This window comes from Necator americanus, chromosome I, assembly GCF_031761385.1.
Source record: "Necator americanus strain Aroian chromosome I, whole genome shotgun sequence".
Lineage (NCBI taxonomy): Eukaryota > Metazoa > Nematoda > Chromadorea > Rhabditida > Ancylostomatidae > Necator > Necator americanus.
This window is the reverse complement of record NC_087371.1, coordinates 22,540,219-22,557,539: the sequence shown is the minus strand read 5'-3', so window position 1 is coordinate 22,557,539 and position 17,321 is coordinate 22,540,219. Positions and strand designations below refer to the sequence as shown.

The window sequence follows — 17,321 nt, the reverse complement described above, 5'->3', positions numbered from 1 at the left end:
ATACAACACTTGACATAGATAGATATAGATGTATAGAGTCACGATCTAGCAATTACTATGAACGGAAGTACTCAAGCGCCTCTCCGTGAGTTAATAAAACTGAGTTGGAGGAATTCACAGCACTAAAAACAGAAGAAAAAAAGAAAGAAAGAAAGGAGTTGCGTCAGTAAAGCAAGCCATCCTCACATCAAACTCTACCGACAGGGAATATGAAGGTGAGATAGTCAGCCCATACCAAACCTTGACGTCGATAGGACTGAAGACAACACATAATGCATCTCAACAATTTTCAGCTTTTTATGACCATAAACAGTATCCAATAACAATATATCCACAAATATAACTAACCTGGAACACGAACTCCCAACTGAATATAACAATGAACCAAAATATCACCCCAACAGCGCTTAAAAGCACATATTTGCGGATGGCACGATTAGTTGAAGTAACCGGACGACGAAATGCTTCTCCAAAGAACCAAATAAAATTCGTCAGCCAAACTAGTGGAAGACAGAACAGTCCTATGATGAAGTACCTAAAAGTAAACCAAGCTTCGTCAAGATTCCAAGTGAAAAAAAGGAAATGTAAAGAACTCACTTGCGGCACAGATCAACCTTGGTGCTCTCACTCATTTTGGATTTGTCCATCGTTTTATTGTTATCGATAACAAAAAGCTCTGCTGTAGTAGACAGATGTTTTCGTGATGACTTGCGAGCCGCTCTCGAGGAAAGCGTTATTGGGGGAGCACCCAATTGCACCGTGATTTCTGGAAGCTCTACTTTCTCATTCAGTTCGTAACTTTAGCTTACATGTCACAGATCCTCTAAGACTAATGTTAAGGTTTTAGGAGCCCGACTGAAGTAGTTATCTACAACAAGAAGGGCGCCGTTGAGTGCACCCCCAAGTACACTTTACCCTCGCTCTTACTAGATACGGAAACTCGGTGTTCAACCACACAAAATTGACATCAACACGTGATGAAACAATCCAAAACATACCTTTATGTAGTTGTAGCAGTCGAATGGAAGGTCAATGAATTCTTCCGACTGGGTTTGCTTGGGTACGCGACGTGCAATAAAATCGCAGTGCTTAATTCTAGACAGCGCGGTTCTGACGGGATGTGTTCCTGCACCTCGATTTGCGGACCCGAAGAGTGGCTAGGCGCAAGCCTGCGGCTGCCATCTCACGCACGGACAACACGTCCGCGGCCAAAAAGTCGGGTCAGCCCACTACGAGTAACTTCTTCCATCGCGTCGCAGAACTATGAAAACAAAAGTATAAAGTTTTTTTCCTTGCGCGGTACAGCGCAAAAGGTCACACTTAACGGACCACTCGCCGCGCTCGCTTTCACATGCATACTCACAAAGTGGCAGTGAGCACGTGCCACAATAGATGTGCTTCCTCCACTCTCATGGAGCGGCAGGACGAAAGTATGAAGTATTAGTTTCAACGCAGAAGAATACATAATGTAACTTAAAAAAAAACATAAGGGGAAAATGTAGTTGGGGGGGGGGGTTGGGCTCTCAACCGCGTCCTTACTTCTGGAAGTTCTATCTTCCTTTTTCTCTTCGTAACTTTAGCTTACACGTCATAGGCACACTATAACTAATGGTTAGGTTTTAGGGTCCCGATTGATTCAGTTATTTACTTCCAGAAATGAGGGCGAGGTTCCATTTAAAGGCATCACCCCACGAATCTGAGGTGGTGCAGATTTCAGGTGGATTATTCGTATACGGGATGGGAGACAATGGAGAGGGAGGTGATTCCGTCCATTTCTTCCTAATTGCCGTAAAAAACGGCCTGGAAGATGCGGCCTCGCACAAGGCTGGCGCGCTCCAGTCGAACTCCTTGTAGAAAATGGTTTAGAATGGAAAACGAGCCGTTTTTTTACGGCAATTAGGAAGAAACGGACGGAATCACCCCCCCCCCCCCCTCTCCATAGTCTCCCATCCTGTATACGAATACTCCACCTGAAATCTGCACCACCACAGATTCGTGGGGTGATGCCTTTAAAGGCAGCACATTATGAAGGTAACGATGTTGGGGTCTGTGAGTAAATATGGAGTGCGGAGTGAAGATTACATGTATAGGCATGGCTTCGCCCAATTCCTCAAAAACGGCGCGAGAAATGGCATTTGCTCCTACGTTAGGACGCACCACCCTTGTGGTCGCGCCGCATCCACCGGCGAGCGATCAAAAATCAATGAAGTCCCTTCATCAAGCTATTCAAGTAAAAAAACCAATAGATAGGTTGCTGAGGGAACCTGAGTATGTACGGCGGTGGGACGTTGTAGCGTTGTATTAGGAACTAAGAACTAGGTTCCCAACCTGTTTTCAGGACGATCATGATGAATTGAGCCGTCACACTTATATTAGTCATCAACACTACAAACTGTACTTACATGGGGTGACCTCAACATCGTCATTTTCGTGAAACTCTCTCTTTACTGCAGTCCGCGTTGCATGAGATCTCTAAACAAAAGTAAATACGACGAGTTTAACAGAAATACCGAAAAGGAACAAAATAGTTGAAAAAAGGAAGAAGAACAAACAAGAAATTACAATCATTATTGATTTGTTGGCGTCACTTGGGAAACTGCCAAGCAAACCTATCGCATCCCGCCTGCGAACGGTGAGCAAGCGCGTTTCTCCCTCTCGTGCAATTGCACCGTGCTTCATGTCGTTTTGGTTTGACTATAACTTATGCAGATGATCAGTACAGATTCCGAGCAGTAATTCGTTTAGAATGTCCTGGGAGGCTTTTACTACTCGTTCTTGGGACGTCATCAAATATGTTGATCTTCGCCCAAAACAGCCTCGAACAATTGTTGGTTTGAATTCTACATGTGGAGGATAAGCACATTAGTAGAGTCCGACGAACCTCTTTTTTTCAGTTGGACCCTGGTCTTATGGTGAATCTTAACAAGGAAAGCCGTCTTCTCACTGTGTTTCAAGATAGTATCATCATTGAGCAGGTTCCCCTTTTCCAACAACCAGTTTCAGCCAGGTAAGTTTCCCTGCCAGTTTGCATTACTGCGTTTTCGAAAGTGAGATCTTACATTCTTCTCCACGGTATTTTTTTTATGATCTATGATGTAAACTAAAGTTACTAAGAGAAAAAAGTAAGTTAGAGCGTCGTATGTATGTATATATATATATATATATACATATATATATATATATATATATATATATATATATATATATATATATATATATATGTATGTATATATATATATATATATACATACATATATATATATATATATATATATATATATATAGAGTTATACCTATAGTTGGGGCCGAACGACCTGAATTTCGCCGCAGTTGAGTAAGCGGCTGCGCTCGATGCGGTGCTGTTGATCTGGCGGTTGCAGAAGGTTTGAACTACAGTGACTGGTGGAACTGGCAAGTTTGACCGTTTTAACCGCTAGCTTTGCCTCGCCGCTTTGGACGCGATCCCTCACGCAGATGAACCTAGCTCCAGGAGTCGGATCCACGAAAAAACGCTAGTGGGGTGGAGAGTGGTCTTTTCCCGCAGCTACACGGTTGGTTAGACGGGAACTCTAACGCTCTCGAGACGGAAAGCCGGCCAACGCTCTTGCTCTTTTCATGAATGTCAAGTTTTGACACCGAAAACTCGTTTGGTGTGGGAAAGTTGTGATCTCATCAGCAACTTTCATGAATACTGACCCAGGTCGTTTTGACCCGGCTACATCCATTTATTAATTCGTCCACTCTCAAATAAATGGTGGTGTAATGTCTTCAACGTTCAGAGTAAATTCTACGTTTTAACTGGTTTTAACTGGTTTTATCAACGACACAGTAGTGGTTGTGACTGAGTCGAAACCTATACTGGGTCACATTGAACGTCCGAAGGAAGTGTTGTCACTTGACGACTTTCCTGATTTTAGAAGGGACCCGAACGCTTCCAAGCCTTCGAGAATTGCTGACGAAAGTGCTAGTAGAAGTGCTCTCAAAAGTTGATATCCGTAGCGAATTTCACGGGTGCTTTGATAATTTGTGGATTGTGGATGATGATTCTGGATTATGGAGAGGTCTAAGGAAGGTAGGCTCTCTGCTGCGACTCGTTGTTGATGTCTGTCTGTATTGGAGAGATCTACCGATACTGTCTAGCATCAAATTTGATACTTTCTTGGAAATGTTTAAATATGTGTTACCTTGTACATAACATCCAAGATGATTCACCATAGGGCCAAGTTTGGACGAAACAGTAAAGTTACAGGAGTTGTATTCATTTTCGACCTTCTAAAGCATGAAATTGAAATGTTACCTACTCTTCGGTGTTCGCTACCGATTGTTCCGTAGATCTATGTAATTTGAAAGATCAACTCTGGTGCATTGAGGGTTGTTTGAAACCTTCATTCGAGAGGGATGACGGAAAACAGTAATGGTACTCCTTATTTTTTGTTGATGATGATCGCTTTTGGGCATGGTCTGTGATGACGTTTGTTGGCTCATTACTGTTGTCAGACGATTACCATTGCCTGTTCTTCAGCGTCAAAATTGTGCACTTCTAGTAAAGATATTCATTAGAATCTCTTTATCAGAAGTTCACAATTAGGATCGCACACAATTTACTCGTCAGTGTATTTGTGTGGATCACTTTCTTTAGTGTAACCAAGTGTTACACATGGCGCGCAGCGAAGCGGGTTGCCTTTGGGTGGTGACAGTGGTCTCGAGAGTCTTGCCTGCGCGCCAAAATTCGTTGAGACAGTGAGCAATTGCATGGTCCAATAATCTTAGCAACGACAATAGTTCGACATAGTTGCGCACTATGAGGGGTTTACTACGTCTACAGAAGCCTAAAAGTGAAGTGAGAACTGTTATAGTCAGGTCAAAACGACTAAATCTATGTTATAGAGTGTACAATTTACCTACGTTCTAATTTATCAGGATCTAGATCCCCTAAGTCCTAAATCTCTTAAGCTAGATGCATCGAAAATCTCTGAAACCATGTGTTTGCCACCATTCACAGTGGAGAAAAACGACCAGAAGCTCGGCGCCGTTACGTAATCGACTGCTCTTAAAGCCTCGCAGTTGAGTTAGCGGTTGGGATCATCGCTGGTGACACTCGTATTGCAATGATGAGTGGTGGTAGTGAGCCGCTTACGTGACTGCACCGAACTTCAGGTCTTTTTGACGCGACTGTACTTGTCCACAGTTCCTGCTGTAGTGTACCTCGATGACTGTCGCAGTGGACAAGTTCGTCTTTTCAGTGGAAGTGCGTCTTAAACGTAATCAGCAGTTTCCAGAACAAAACAGGGAATAATTTGGCTCAGCGCTCACAATTGCGCAAAGCTTACTTCTCGTTCCAATGATATGATTCATTCCATTCCTCTCTTTAATTTGATATACAGTTTCTGATCAGCCGCTGACTTGCAGAAACACAGTATACAGAGCGCGCGTTTTATTGCGCGCCGATCACGTTGTATAGTAGGGTAAAAACGACATGAAGCACGGTGCAGTTACCTACGCGACTTCTCTCGAGGCGATGGTCCCACCTCAGTTCCGCTTCTGCTGCCGCCACCGCGCCGTTTCGAGCGCGTACGCAAATGCACCGTGCTTCATGTCGTATTGACCGGACTATATGCGACAGAGATATACATTCCTAAACAAATTTTTATGTCATTTATGGCTACTAACGCTTAAACTAACTTACTATTGTCGTCATGAAGTCAAGGTCTGAACGTACATTGCTGGATGGTAGTGGTAATTTGTTCAAACATGGAAGTAGACATGGGAGTTTGTTTTTGCGCAAGGCGTTGCTACGTTTCCCAAGGAGGTGTCTGTGTGAGCGTCTCGAAGTGGGTAACCAGTGTTGGCATAGTAAGATCAAAACGACCTGAAGCTCGGAGCTGCAATTGCGTATGTGGCTGTGCTCGTGCCAGTGAGGCAGAGCGAACGATTGGTATGAGGGAACAATGCTGACTAAACTCGGAATGCAGCGATGAAGCCCACCTCGATCCCAACCGCTCGCTCTACCACGCCGTTTCGAACCCAGTCGCTCACGCAATTCAGGCAATGTAGTTGTAGTAGGATCAGGATAAGTTGTAAGAATGTTTTGACCCAACTACAGCTACATATAGGACCACTCATCTCCACTCACTGTGTTCAACAACGGGATAGCACTGCAGCCTTGGTAGTCGTTTTGAACAGTCGGGTCAAAACGACACGAAGCACGGTAAGCATTTGCGTACGCGCTCGAAGCGGCGCTGGTGAAGCAGCAGAAGAGAACCAAGGTGGGACCATCACAAACTGCAGCGATGGGTGGTGCCAATAAGAGTTCCAGTGCTCTTTTAACCGCTACGCTCCACTACACCGCCTTGAGAGACCGCGTATGCAATACACCGTGCTTCATCTCGATTTGACACTACTATGTTATAAGTTATGGAACTTTGATTGCGGTCCGATGTGCGAAGTTTCCATGAATGAGCTCTAGAAAATTCGTTTGTAAAATTCACGCCTGACCTTCACGAGCTTTTCAAGTAGCCTTGCTGGTGTGTTTTGATCGGACTGCACTCTAGAGCTAGTGAACAATGAAATCGACAATGCGTAGCTTTTTTATTGAATTGCCTGAGCTGTGGCCAGGATTGGTATTGTTTTCGCCTTGATCAGAGTCTGGAAAATTCAAAGCTATTAATGATGTATTCTCTCAAGCGCCTTATCACCTATAGAAAGCATCCAAACGGTAGGCAAACTCAAACACCAACACATTGGCTAGTGCTTTCCTCATTAGCTAGGCTTGGTAATGCAACAGGCCACCACGTACCACAACTATGAGCCACAAGGGTTTTATATAGGGACTTCACGGCTCGCCCATTAGATCGAAACCCTCATAGGTCTTGATATGGGGATAGTTCGTTTGTGATAGCAATGCACTCATCCTTCTTGTTCATTTTTCAACTTTTGGCGGTGACCCAAAATGCCTCTAGCGTTCTACGTGCTGTGATCTCGGACTCGAACGATGGTATAGAAACCTCTACTTCTATTTCGGAGTTTTGGCTTACTCTACGGTGTGCTCCGAGCGAGGTGGAGAGTTTAAATTTCGCGAGTCCATCTTGATGCTCCTTGATCCGAGCACACAGCGGGCGTCTCGTTTCCCCCATATAATCGTCACCGCACAATCTGTACGTGGTACGATACACTACTCCTGCCACTATGTAGTCATCCTCTTTGCCATAACGGCAAATCACACAGCTGGGAATTGTTCAGGAAATCGACATTGTTGTTCATACTGTGACGGCCATAGCAGTCATTCCCCATCGCGACCAACGTCTGCTTTTTCTATAGTTTTCATTTTGATTTGGGTATCGTGCGTAAGATTTATTCTTTCAAGACTATATTTTTTGTTTAAGGTACCGGGACGCCGATGTCGTACTCACGCTTTCTTCACCATCGCTTTTCATCAAATTTCGAATTCGTTTATCAAATACAGCTGATCGTTGTTCTCTATGTTTGGCCCTTTCTGAATTCATGCTTGTGGACGAATGTATTCCGGTGATCCACTGTTGCTTCCCGTGTGAATGATGCTTATATGCATGCTTAACATTACTCTTCAGCAGTCTAAAGGTCCACGTACTCGACTTTTTGTGGATAACGTTTCCTCGACACAAAATTCGAATACGAGAGAGCACAGCAGTCAGAATTATCAGTCGGTAGGTGAACTAGTTATCTGCTGAGTGTTACAAATGTATGGAAAAAAATTTTCTTAATAGTGACATTTTAAAACTGTATTCCTCGGCTAGGGTCTGGGACGTGGTATATCGTATCCTATATCGTCGAGTCGTAAACAGCTGTGCTTATTAATTCACTGATTTACATAATTCAGGAAGTTGGGAATTACCGTGTAAGGATAAGTATGAGAATCCAAGAATTCTCTCGCTTTTCCTAGCTTTTTCTCTCTTTTTTCTCTATGTCTTTCTCTGCTTCGCTCTTCTTCATCCCCTTACAATTTGATAAGTAAGTATTCATTCTTTAGCGCGCAAAAGTGAAAATCCATTTTATGACGATTTTTGGAAAATCGGATTGTCCGATTATTTGTAAGGCATTTTTGCTGACAAAGTCGGGTTGTTAACTGACTTTTGTTTACGGCATTTTTGATGATCAAGAATATGCTTTCAGAATTTTTGTGAACTGTCATGCAACAGTTCTTCATCACAACAATCACTTTTCGGATCGGAATACCGTTTTTCGTCGCAACCAGAGTTCCACAATATGTTAAGCCAGCGGAAATTAAGTCAAGAAGTGCTTTGCCTAATTTTCAGCGTTTGAATTTTTATCTGCAGCCAACGAACTTTCAGATTTTCTCAACTTCTCCTCAACCCTCTCACTTCGGCTCATCCCCATTCCATTCCTCGTTCAGCCCACTTTCGTCTCAGCCATCGTTTAGTCCTCATCTAAATCAAGTTAAGGTGAGCTTCAAGAGAACCACTAAGATCATATACTATTTTCTGAGAAGACCCATCAGAGACTGAGTCATAAATAAGCTGAAGTGTTTGAGAGAGGAAATATTTTTCCCCTACCGAAGAGCAAAATTCATGAGTACGATTCGTTCTCACGCTATCGTTTTAATGCAACTTACACTTGCTGCGTGTTTAATGCTGCATTAGGTATCTACCTAAAAAAGAACAAACTCACAGAGTGGGAATTAAGATCATTGGAAAATGTGAAAGTGTAAGTATGCTATAAAAATTAGTGGCTTCCATTCAGATCAGCCAGCAAGATGATCTGTTAACAAAATTAGTAGGTACAGCACCGGCAGTTCGGGAAGCGGGTATACTGGCTCACCTCGCTCAATTGATGAGTAGAAAAGGAAGCACTAATATTATAGGCTTGATAAAGAAATAGAAGGGAATAGCAACAGTGCAAAGCAAAAGTTCAAACAAAAGGCGCAAAAAGTTCAGACACAAGCTTCAAAATTACGTTGACTTGCATTGACCTAACCATTTAGATTTTGCAAAACTCCATTCTAAGACGTCTGTATTGTCCATTCGTAGCTCTGTACTAATGCGAATATAATGTTGCCTATTGTTCTATTTAACGGCGTTTAGGTTTATGTTTAACAAGTATAGGTTTTTTTTTCCGGTATTTTTGGGTGAGGAGGGTTGCCCACTATGACAGAGTGAGAACAGGTATGAGCTGTTTTCTTCATCTAAGTTTTATCTATAAGTGGGCGGTAGTAGCCGCTGCCGCCTTCCTACCTTTTTGAAACATGTTTAGCAAAACATTCACCACTTAATAGAATAATCTTGCACTCTGGAGTCGTTGATTCCCCCCCCCCCCCATTTCGAGCAAACCAACGCGGCAGCCTCCATTTTGATCCGCCAAATCAACTAAAGGAGGAACGACTACTCTTTGTTATACATACCATTTCGGCCAAAAGTTCTATGTCGAGATTTTGCCGCATGGCATATGGAAAATCTACGAGGTTAAGAACCCTTCTGTACGATTCCGCTTCCTAGAATGTTCACCGTTTCGAGGAACACAAAGCAGTGTGCGTAAAATCTGCAGACGTTTCAAACCATGACGAAAATTTCGTCTTTTAATCTTCACATTGATAGAAAAGTGGATTATCTGTAGTGCATCCTTAAGGACATTACTAAACCTTGAGGGAATGAATAAGCTTAGTAGTGCATCTCACCGGAGCCGCGTATACAAGTCCGGTTGCTACCCATTGGCCCTGCTTTTACCAAACGCAATCATCTGAGTATACGCCTTGGCAGCCTACGAGCTATATGATTTGCACTGTTATATGGCGCAAGTTTCCCAAACAATATAAGAGGGTCCTGTCGTCTACCGCACTGCCAGAACTCTCATAGTTCAAATGCCTAAAGGGAACATGGAATATTTGGGTATAAACATCCGTAAAAACAGAGCTGAACTGTCGATCGCTGTCGAGTGAACTCCAGCAACCCGCACTCTCCAGATTGCTGCGATATCTGCACCTGCCGCTTGCTGCATTGCAGGAAACGCGCATCGGAGGACGTCCCGTCATCAACACCGAAAACTACACCAGACATATACTGCGGGGATGCTGCGGGAATGAGAAGAAGGCGGTAACTGTGAGAAACGCCTGCAGTAATCGCGTGGAGCAATTTGTCTCAACGACGTCCTTTGTATGACTGCGGGAACGCAGAGTACACAAATTCTGGATCGCAAGCCCTCACTCACAAACGGTGACCACTGAAGACTACCACAAAGACGCTTTTTATGATGAACTCAACTCGTTGATATCCTAGATATCGAACCAGCGGTATAGTTAAAGGATAAAGTTTCTGGCGTTAATCAATCCGCTTGGTGTGCACCCCCACGTTCACTTTCATTCAGAATCGTTTGAGGTTTACGAACGTGTAACTGGCCAATACAATGACTTGCGGTGGCTAGCCGATGTGTCAAGTCAGTGTTTTTATCCTCCCAGACAAGTCTGGTACCAATTTATCGACAACGTAGGGATGAAGGGCCTGGTGAGCACTGGAACGGATTCGAACCTCTGATCGATCGTTCAAGAAGCGGTAAGAAGTGCAAGAAGTATCATTAGTTATGGTATGAATTTATCCGAACGCAAAGATCGGCTTCGAACAGCAGCCCGATGTGCTTGGTAAATGGTATTATCCCGCGAAGCAAACGTCGGACAGCGATAGTCGTCTGGTAGATTTTTGTGGACAGACGAATTTCACTGCATCCACGTTTAAGAGGAATCATCGACGCCATCAGCTTATGTGCCAAGGGCAACCCCTTTAACGCCAGAAGAGCAGCGGGAGAAAATGACAACTTTTAAAGCACAGCTCGACTCTGTTTTGACAGTACACCTGCAAGTAACATCCCCTTGTCGGATATTCGAAAATCTAGAGCGTCGCATTCGATTCCAGTTCTTCTCAGCTTGAAGCTGGGGTTCCAGAAAGGAAGTCGACAAGTTCAACCTCAACCGAAGATCGATATGACAGCCCTGAAGGACGAGAAACGTGGAACCAAATCCCGCCAAAGGGTGTCAATAAATATTGAAGTGCGGATCAGGAAAAAGCCTAAGAACGCAGACTCTCTCACCAGTTGTATTTAGGATGCTGCGAAGAAGACGCTCCCGGTTCTGATGCTGAGAAAGAAGTACGCCTTTGCATTTGCGAAAACTAGATCCACATGCAATTTTGTATGTGTCGCCCGCACTACTGGAGATCTGATCGAGGAGAAGCGTCTGAAGAGAGGAAGTTGCGTCTTCAGCTGAAACGTGATTATATCTATATCAATATCTTCAGCTGGCCCGAAAATTACTTTGCACAACTCAGAGGTTTAGCTATGGGGCAGAGATTGGCTCCCACCTTAGCTATTTCACTTATGGCCAAAATTGAAGCACCTGTTCTGGAACTACGTCCTCTGATCCACTCTCGGTACATTGACGATTGCTTTGTCATTTGCGCCACTCAAGCGGAGATGGAAAAATGTTTTGACTTGTTGATCCGACAGTCCGAACACATAAAACTAACCAAGAAGAAACCACAAGGCAATTGGCTTCCTCTTTTGAGCATCCAGGTTGGCATCTCAAACGGTACGTACCAAACGAAATGGTATCGTAACCCCAGTAATAAAAACATCTTGGTTCATTTTCTTTCTGCTCATCCATTTCATATGAAGAAAGCTATGATTAACAACGTGTCCCGCACGGCAAGAACTGTTTGTAATGGACCTGAGGATCCGAATGTGACATTCGAACCATTCGCCCTTCTGATCGCTCAGTCAGCGGCGTCTCCGATCTAAGGTGAGCATTCAGTGTGGTCGCTAAATTGGTGACTGAAAAAATAGGCATGGAATTTGTCAGTTTAGTTGTGGAGATGTTGGTAGTTCAAATTGTAGATTGAATCGCCCATTTCAAGCTCTGAAGAAGGCGATATTGCCGAAATGTTAGCCAATAAATTTGTTTAACAACCTCGTGACCAGGTTACCAAAATTGATACGACATATATATATACTGATTTATTGAATTACCGTGCTCTCTATTCAACACCAGCAAGGAAGAGAAGTACACGTTAGATTAAAGAACGCTCAATTGAAAAAATGATGCTAGGTATCCCTGTTTACATAAGTAGAAGAGCGGATTCGAAATTCAGTTCTGCGCCAACGATCGAAGATCAGAGACGCTGTCGCAATCGTTGGATCAGAGCTGTCAGCGACTGGATACCACGCGATATCAAACGCACTGCAAGAAGATCGCCAACCCGACGGTCAGACCTTTTCACAAAGTTATTTCAAGAAAGATATGATGCTTTTCGAGTTGTTCGCGAGAATAGAAGCCACTGTGTTACCCTCGCTCGAGGTCGATACAAATGGAGTATTATGGGTGATTTCTAGATCAAGTCGACGAAGAACTAGAGGATAGATGATATTATTACCGTGACTGTCAATTGAGTAATTTATGTTGCCCAATTGACTCTATTGATAGTCGCAGAGGATCGATCCTTTTTTAACGCCGACTACTCCGTATTTAGGATCGACTTGAAGAAGGAGCATATCTCAAATGTTAATCAGAACTAGAAGCTCGCAAGAATTTCTAGCAGAAGTAAATACGCATAGAATACGAGTTGTCGAGACCGTTTTGAATTTGGTTTCTAGGTATTTTGGTTAGATGAATTCATTAAGTTTTATTCATAAATTACGAACCCCTTGCACATACATGAATAGAGCATGTAGATATGCAAACTCTTTACTTTGGCAGTAAAATCGCTCTGATAAGCTTTAGTATACTTTTAGTAAGAGAATAAAGCGAACTTTGTTATACATTGCGGTAGAATCTATTTGATTAGGCAAATAGAAAATCCTAGACTTGTAAAGCTGAACTGCCTTCATAAATAAAGGGTTGTATCTTCCTCTTTTCTTAAAATATATTTTCATTAGTTTTGTCATTGTATTCGTTAGTAATGGTGAATGCATACAATTTGATATGTTGGCGCGAACATAATTACTTTATTCAGCAACAAAGCACACGTAAAGAAGCGGAATCACAAGCAGATTGTACTGAAGTATGGGGTTCCACTCCTGAAGAAATCCGTTCGGAGCTCTCGCGGCTAATAAATACAGTGTCATTCCATTCTCTTGTCCAAACGATTCAACAACTGTTACCTACATTGCAGACGGCTACGAATGATGCAGCTGGGGATGGGAAGACATGAAACGCCGTCCATACTTCATTTTCATGCACGTTGCATGCAATATTTCCACATCCGTTGTAAAAAAAAAACACACATCTCCAGCAACCCTTTAGCTTTTTTTCGTTTAGAGAGATAGATAGGAGATAGGTAGAGATATCTTGAAAATAGCAGTCGGCTATTGCAAATCAAAATAATATAATAATATTTATTTGAACACATGTTACAGCTTTTTTCCCCGCGGTCGGTGCTCACCACTGTTCTGCAGTCGGTGTGTCGCTACATTCCTTGTTCCGTTTTCTTCATCATGTATTTGTAGTTTTATGACTATCTTTTTTTTTTAATGAATGCTTGAGAATCTTTCTTGTTCTATCTGTTGAAAATATTCTTAGAATCAGGAAAACGCTACCAAACTTTTTTTGTAAACACATTGTACCATAAATCTTGTGCAATAGGAGTTTGTAACAATAAAGATTAGAGAATATGGAGAATGTGGACGTAGCATCGAACGTAGCATCCTTTAGAAAAGTTGAAGCTATATTCCAGGTATTTCTGAAGATTGCTTCTTCGCAGAAAAGAATATCAAAATTCCAAAACGCAATATGCAACATATGTATTTATATATTTGTATCACACCTTACATCTATGTGCCTGTCATGAGATGAATCTTGTCAAATAATAAAAAAAAAGAAACGAAAACAAATTTAATACATCATTTTCTGAGCTTAGTAGGGGAGCTTGTATGTAATCTCCATAAGGTACATGAAGATTGTTTGAGTAGTGTTGGGTCAAAAAGACCATCCTTTTGGTGCAATTGCGGAGACTTATGCTCTTGAGAGGCGGGGAACTCTCACACTAGTTTTCTTAGTTCGTTTGCTGCATTTTGCTCTAGAGTCTCTCTTCTCCGCAGAGTTAAAGGCATCACCCCACGAATCTGAGGTGGTGCAGATTTCAGGTGGAGTATTCGTATACGGGATGGGAGACTACGGAGAGGGGGGTGATTCCGTTTATTTCTTCCTAATTGCCGTAAAAAACGGCCGGAAGAAGCGGCGCCGCACAAGACTGGCGCGCTCCAATCGAACCTCTTGTACAAAATAGTGCGCCAAAACGAATTAAGCCGTATCTTCCGAGCCGTTTTTTACGGCAATTAGGAAGAAATGAACGGAATCACCCCCCTCTCCGTAGTCTCCCATCCCGTATACGAGTACTCCACCTGAAATCTGCACCACCTCAGATTCGTGGGGTGATGCCTTTAAGAGACGCGCGGTTTGGCGGCTCTGGTGATTATTGACTATTCACAGTAGTGCGCTCAATAAACACCAAACCGCAGAGCCGCCAAACTGCACGCGCTTAACTCTGCGGGCAGCCTAATCCAATCTGAGCACATCCGCCCGCACAAAATTGCACCTCGAAGCGACTCGACTGACGTAACGGTCGGGATCGAGGGAGACCCTCACCAAGAACATTTAGCGCTACAGTGCAAGTGGAGCTAGCGATGGTGCCGCCTCGAACCAACTGCTGGTTACATCGCTTTAAGCGCAGCCGCTTCCACAAGTACGTTTGAGCCTCAAGTCATTTTGACCCTACTATATAATCTTCAATTTCCCATTGGTCCTTCAGCACAAACGCATCCTTCCTCGTTACAAATAGCATAGTATTTGTTCCGTATGTTTTGTTTTAAGTAGTAAGCTTTAAATATTCATCATCAGCTGCTCTCAGACGAACAGTTCAGCGCGAAGGCTACCGTAACCCAAGGTCGTAGAATGGAACAGATGACGACTACCACGCCATATTTGACGGCTTTGCTGGTTCTAGTTCCAAGTCATTCTTGCTCCCTCTCTAATGGCAGGATGTAAGCGACTAGTCAGGCTTATCATTTCTTTGTGTGTCTTTGTCATATTGATAGGACCAATGACCGCAATCAAGAGGTGTTTGGTTCATCCAGTAATAAAAGTACAAAGAAGTGAGTAGTTTGTTAGGAGACTGGTGTTGCAAAACTCCAATGTTTTTTGTTGCATAAACCCTTCAACGATTCCAAAATCAGTAGGAACATAGTATCATTGCTACCTCCATGTTAGATTTCGCCAAAGATTCTAGGTAGTTTTTTCCTATCCTCTTCAAGAAATTTTGGCTAGTAGTGAACAAGAAACAAAGCAACCGGTCGAAACTTCAAAAGCCAACAGAAAAAAAACCAGTCAGTTGAGAACTTATCGCGTCTGGAAAAGCTCATCTTGAACATGAAATTCATTGGACTTAGTCACATGCTCGATTCTCAATTTGGCGCTGCAACGTGACCAAAATAGAATTTTTCCAAGAGTATACCATTAATTCTGGTTTTCTACTTACTACGGACGGAAAACTACGACAAAAAGGGGAAAATTAGAGGCCAATGAGCGTGTACACAGTTAAGATCTTAAAGTGCTTTTCGGTACTAGAAATGATTGAAAAGAAAACAAGAGTAAGAGATTAATCCCACGTCGGCGCCGACCGCCTTCTCCACTGCAGTAATTTCAGTGCAGCAGCCGCAACTGCACCGTGCTTCAAGTCGTTTTGACTCGGCTATAGGTAGGTAGGACGATAATTTTACTCTTCGATCTGGTGTTCCTGAAAAAGGTTATTTTTCCAGCTGCAGTTACATCAAAGAAGATTAGCAACTAGGTGAAAATGCCAGACTGGTAACCTTAGCAAAATATAGTTACAGATATAGACATAGACAAAGTTACAGATATAGAGACACTGTTTCTTAGGTCCAGGTAGAGGACAAACTGTTGACTCTACAAGTGTTCCACATGAAAGGGCGACATACACTTGAATGGGGTAAGAGAGAGCGAGAGCGGAGGAAATCCATGTCGAACATTGAAGAGCGTGCGCAGTGGCTGACGCATCGCGTCCAAGCGGTTGAACTCGGAAGTGCGGACTATATGTGCGATAAACATGCACCATCGGTGAAGATGTCGCCTTTGATATTACATATGTCAAATTGAAGCGCTTGCCGAGATGATAGCGATCTTCTTATTTTTTTTTGTTTTTATACACACATCTGTTTCCTCCACTGTTGTAATTATGTAATATTATTATCGTTTGTTGCTATCTATAACAATTGCGGTTATCCATAATAATGATGATTAACTGCTATGAACGACGATTAGCTGATTACCATTGAGACTGACTATGGCTTAAATGCAGCATCCCACGAATCTGAGGTAGTGCGGACTTCAGGTGGAGTATTCGTATACGGGATATTAGATTATGGAGAGGGATCATTCCGTCCATTTCTTCCTAACTGCCGTAAAAAACGGCCCGGAAGATACGGCTTCGGGCGTTCCGGCGCGCTATTTCCTACAAGAAGTTGGATTGGAGCGCGCCAGCCTTGTGCACGCGCCGCATCTTCCGGGCCGTTTTCTGTGGCAATTAGGAAGAAATGGACGGAATCACCCCTATCCATAATCCACTATCCCGTATACAAATACTCCACCTGAAATCCGCACCACCTCAGACTCGTGGAATGATCCCTTCATTTGATCCGACCATTTGTCTTTCTGTCAAATCTCATAATTGAAAATAAAAAGAAGTCCTGGACGTCGTGCTTGTGTTCAGATACTTTCGACTTGTTATGCATTTCATCCGACTTTTATTTCCTTAACACTTATTTGAGCTCCTGCGGAGGCATACTACCGCATCTTCACCTTAGAAAATAATAGTCAATCCAATAAGATAGCAGATAATACACATTTTACTGCAAAAAAAGGAACAAGTATAGCCGCTATGTGGATAAATTACTCGAAATTCCTTGCCAACAGGTACAAAAGTAGTAGCTAATGTATAGGCGTCATTATGGTAATGTAGCAGTATTGTGCGCAGAATACATTTTATTTCACGGCCTTCAGAGAGGCCGGTAAAATGGATTCGTTGCGCCTGGTAATTCATTTGTCCTTTTCAACATCTGGAAGTATTGCGTTATGTATCATATTTTACTACGTGTGTGTAGCATGAACGAACTTGACAGTGTGGATTGCTGTTGATCGTCCCTAGATAGTTCTCTTCTGAATTACTGCCGCTCGGAACCAAGACTTCGTAGCGTTGTTAGGAAATGTTGTGATTCCTCTAAAGTACGATTTTGAGTTGTCTGCAGCTCCTGTTAGATGGTTTACTTGGTTATGC

General features: G+C 42.9%; 3 protein-coding genes across 5 annotated transcripts; 2 read left to right on the top strand and 1 right to left on the bottom strand.

Moving 5' to 3' along the window:
- Positions 1-71: 71 nt before the first annotated feature.
- RB195_006534 (uncharacterized protein) lies at positions 72-647 on the bottom strand (the record flags this gene model as incomplete). Of its 2 annotated transcripts, XM_064179677.1 has the most annotated exons (5): positions 72-122; positions 187-256; positions 349-367; positions 435-535; positions 598-632. In XM_064179677.1, the coding sequence occupies 5 exons, from the start codon at positions 630-632 to the stop codon at positions 72-74; spliced, it is 276 nt and encodes a 91-aa protein (XP_064036613.1). The 2 variants fall into 2 exon arrangements, with proteins under 2 accessions (XP_064036613.1, XP_064036612.1); XM_064179676.1 differs by lacking the exon at positions 72-122 and having other exon boundaries at positions 188-256; positions 349-535; positions 598-647.
- A 2,099-nt stretch (positions 648-2,746) lies between these two features.
- Positions 2,747-13,184, top strand: RB195_006532 (uncharacterized protein; the record flags this gene model as incomplete). 2 transcript variants are annotated; one of them, XM_064179674.1, is made up of 9 exons in its annotated part: positions 2,747-2,827; positions 2,895-3,007; positions 7,383-7,524; positions 7,587-7,682; positions 8,149-8,271; positions 8,328-8,438; positions 12,126-12,239; positions 12,987-13,091; positions 13,146-13,184. In XM_064179674.1, 9 exons carry the CDS (start codon positions 2,747-2,749, stop codon positions 13,182-13,184), a joined length of 924 nt encoding a protein of 307 aa, XP_064036609.1. The 2 variants fall into 2 exon arrangements, with proteins under 2 accessions (XP_064036609.1, XP_064036610.1); XM_064179673.1 differs by having other exon boundaries at positions 12,987-13,184.
- RB195_006533 (uncharacterized protein) lies at positions 11,317-11,775 on the top strand (the record flags this gene model as incomplete). The annotated part of the gene is made up of 1 exon (XM_064179675.1): positions 11,317-11,775. One exon carries the CDS (start codon positions 11,317-11,319, stop codon positions 11,773-11,775), a length of 459 nt encoding a protein of 152 aa, XP_064036611.1.
- Positions 13,185-17,321: the final 4,137 nt, after the last annotated feature.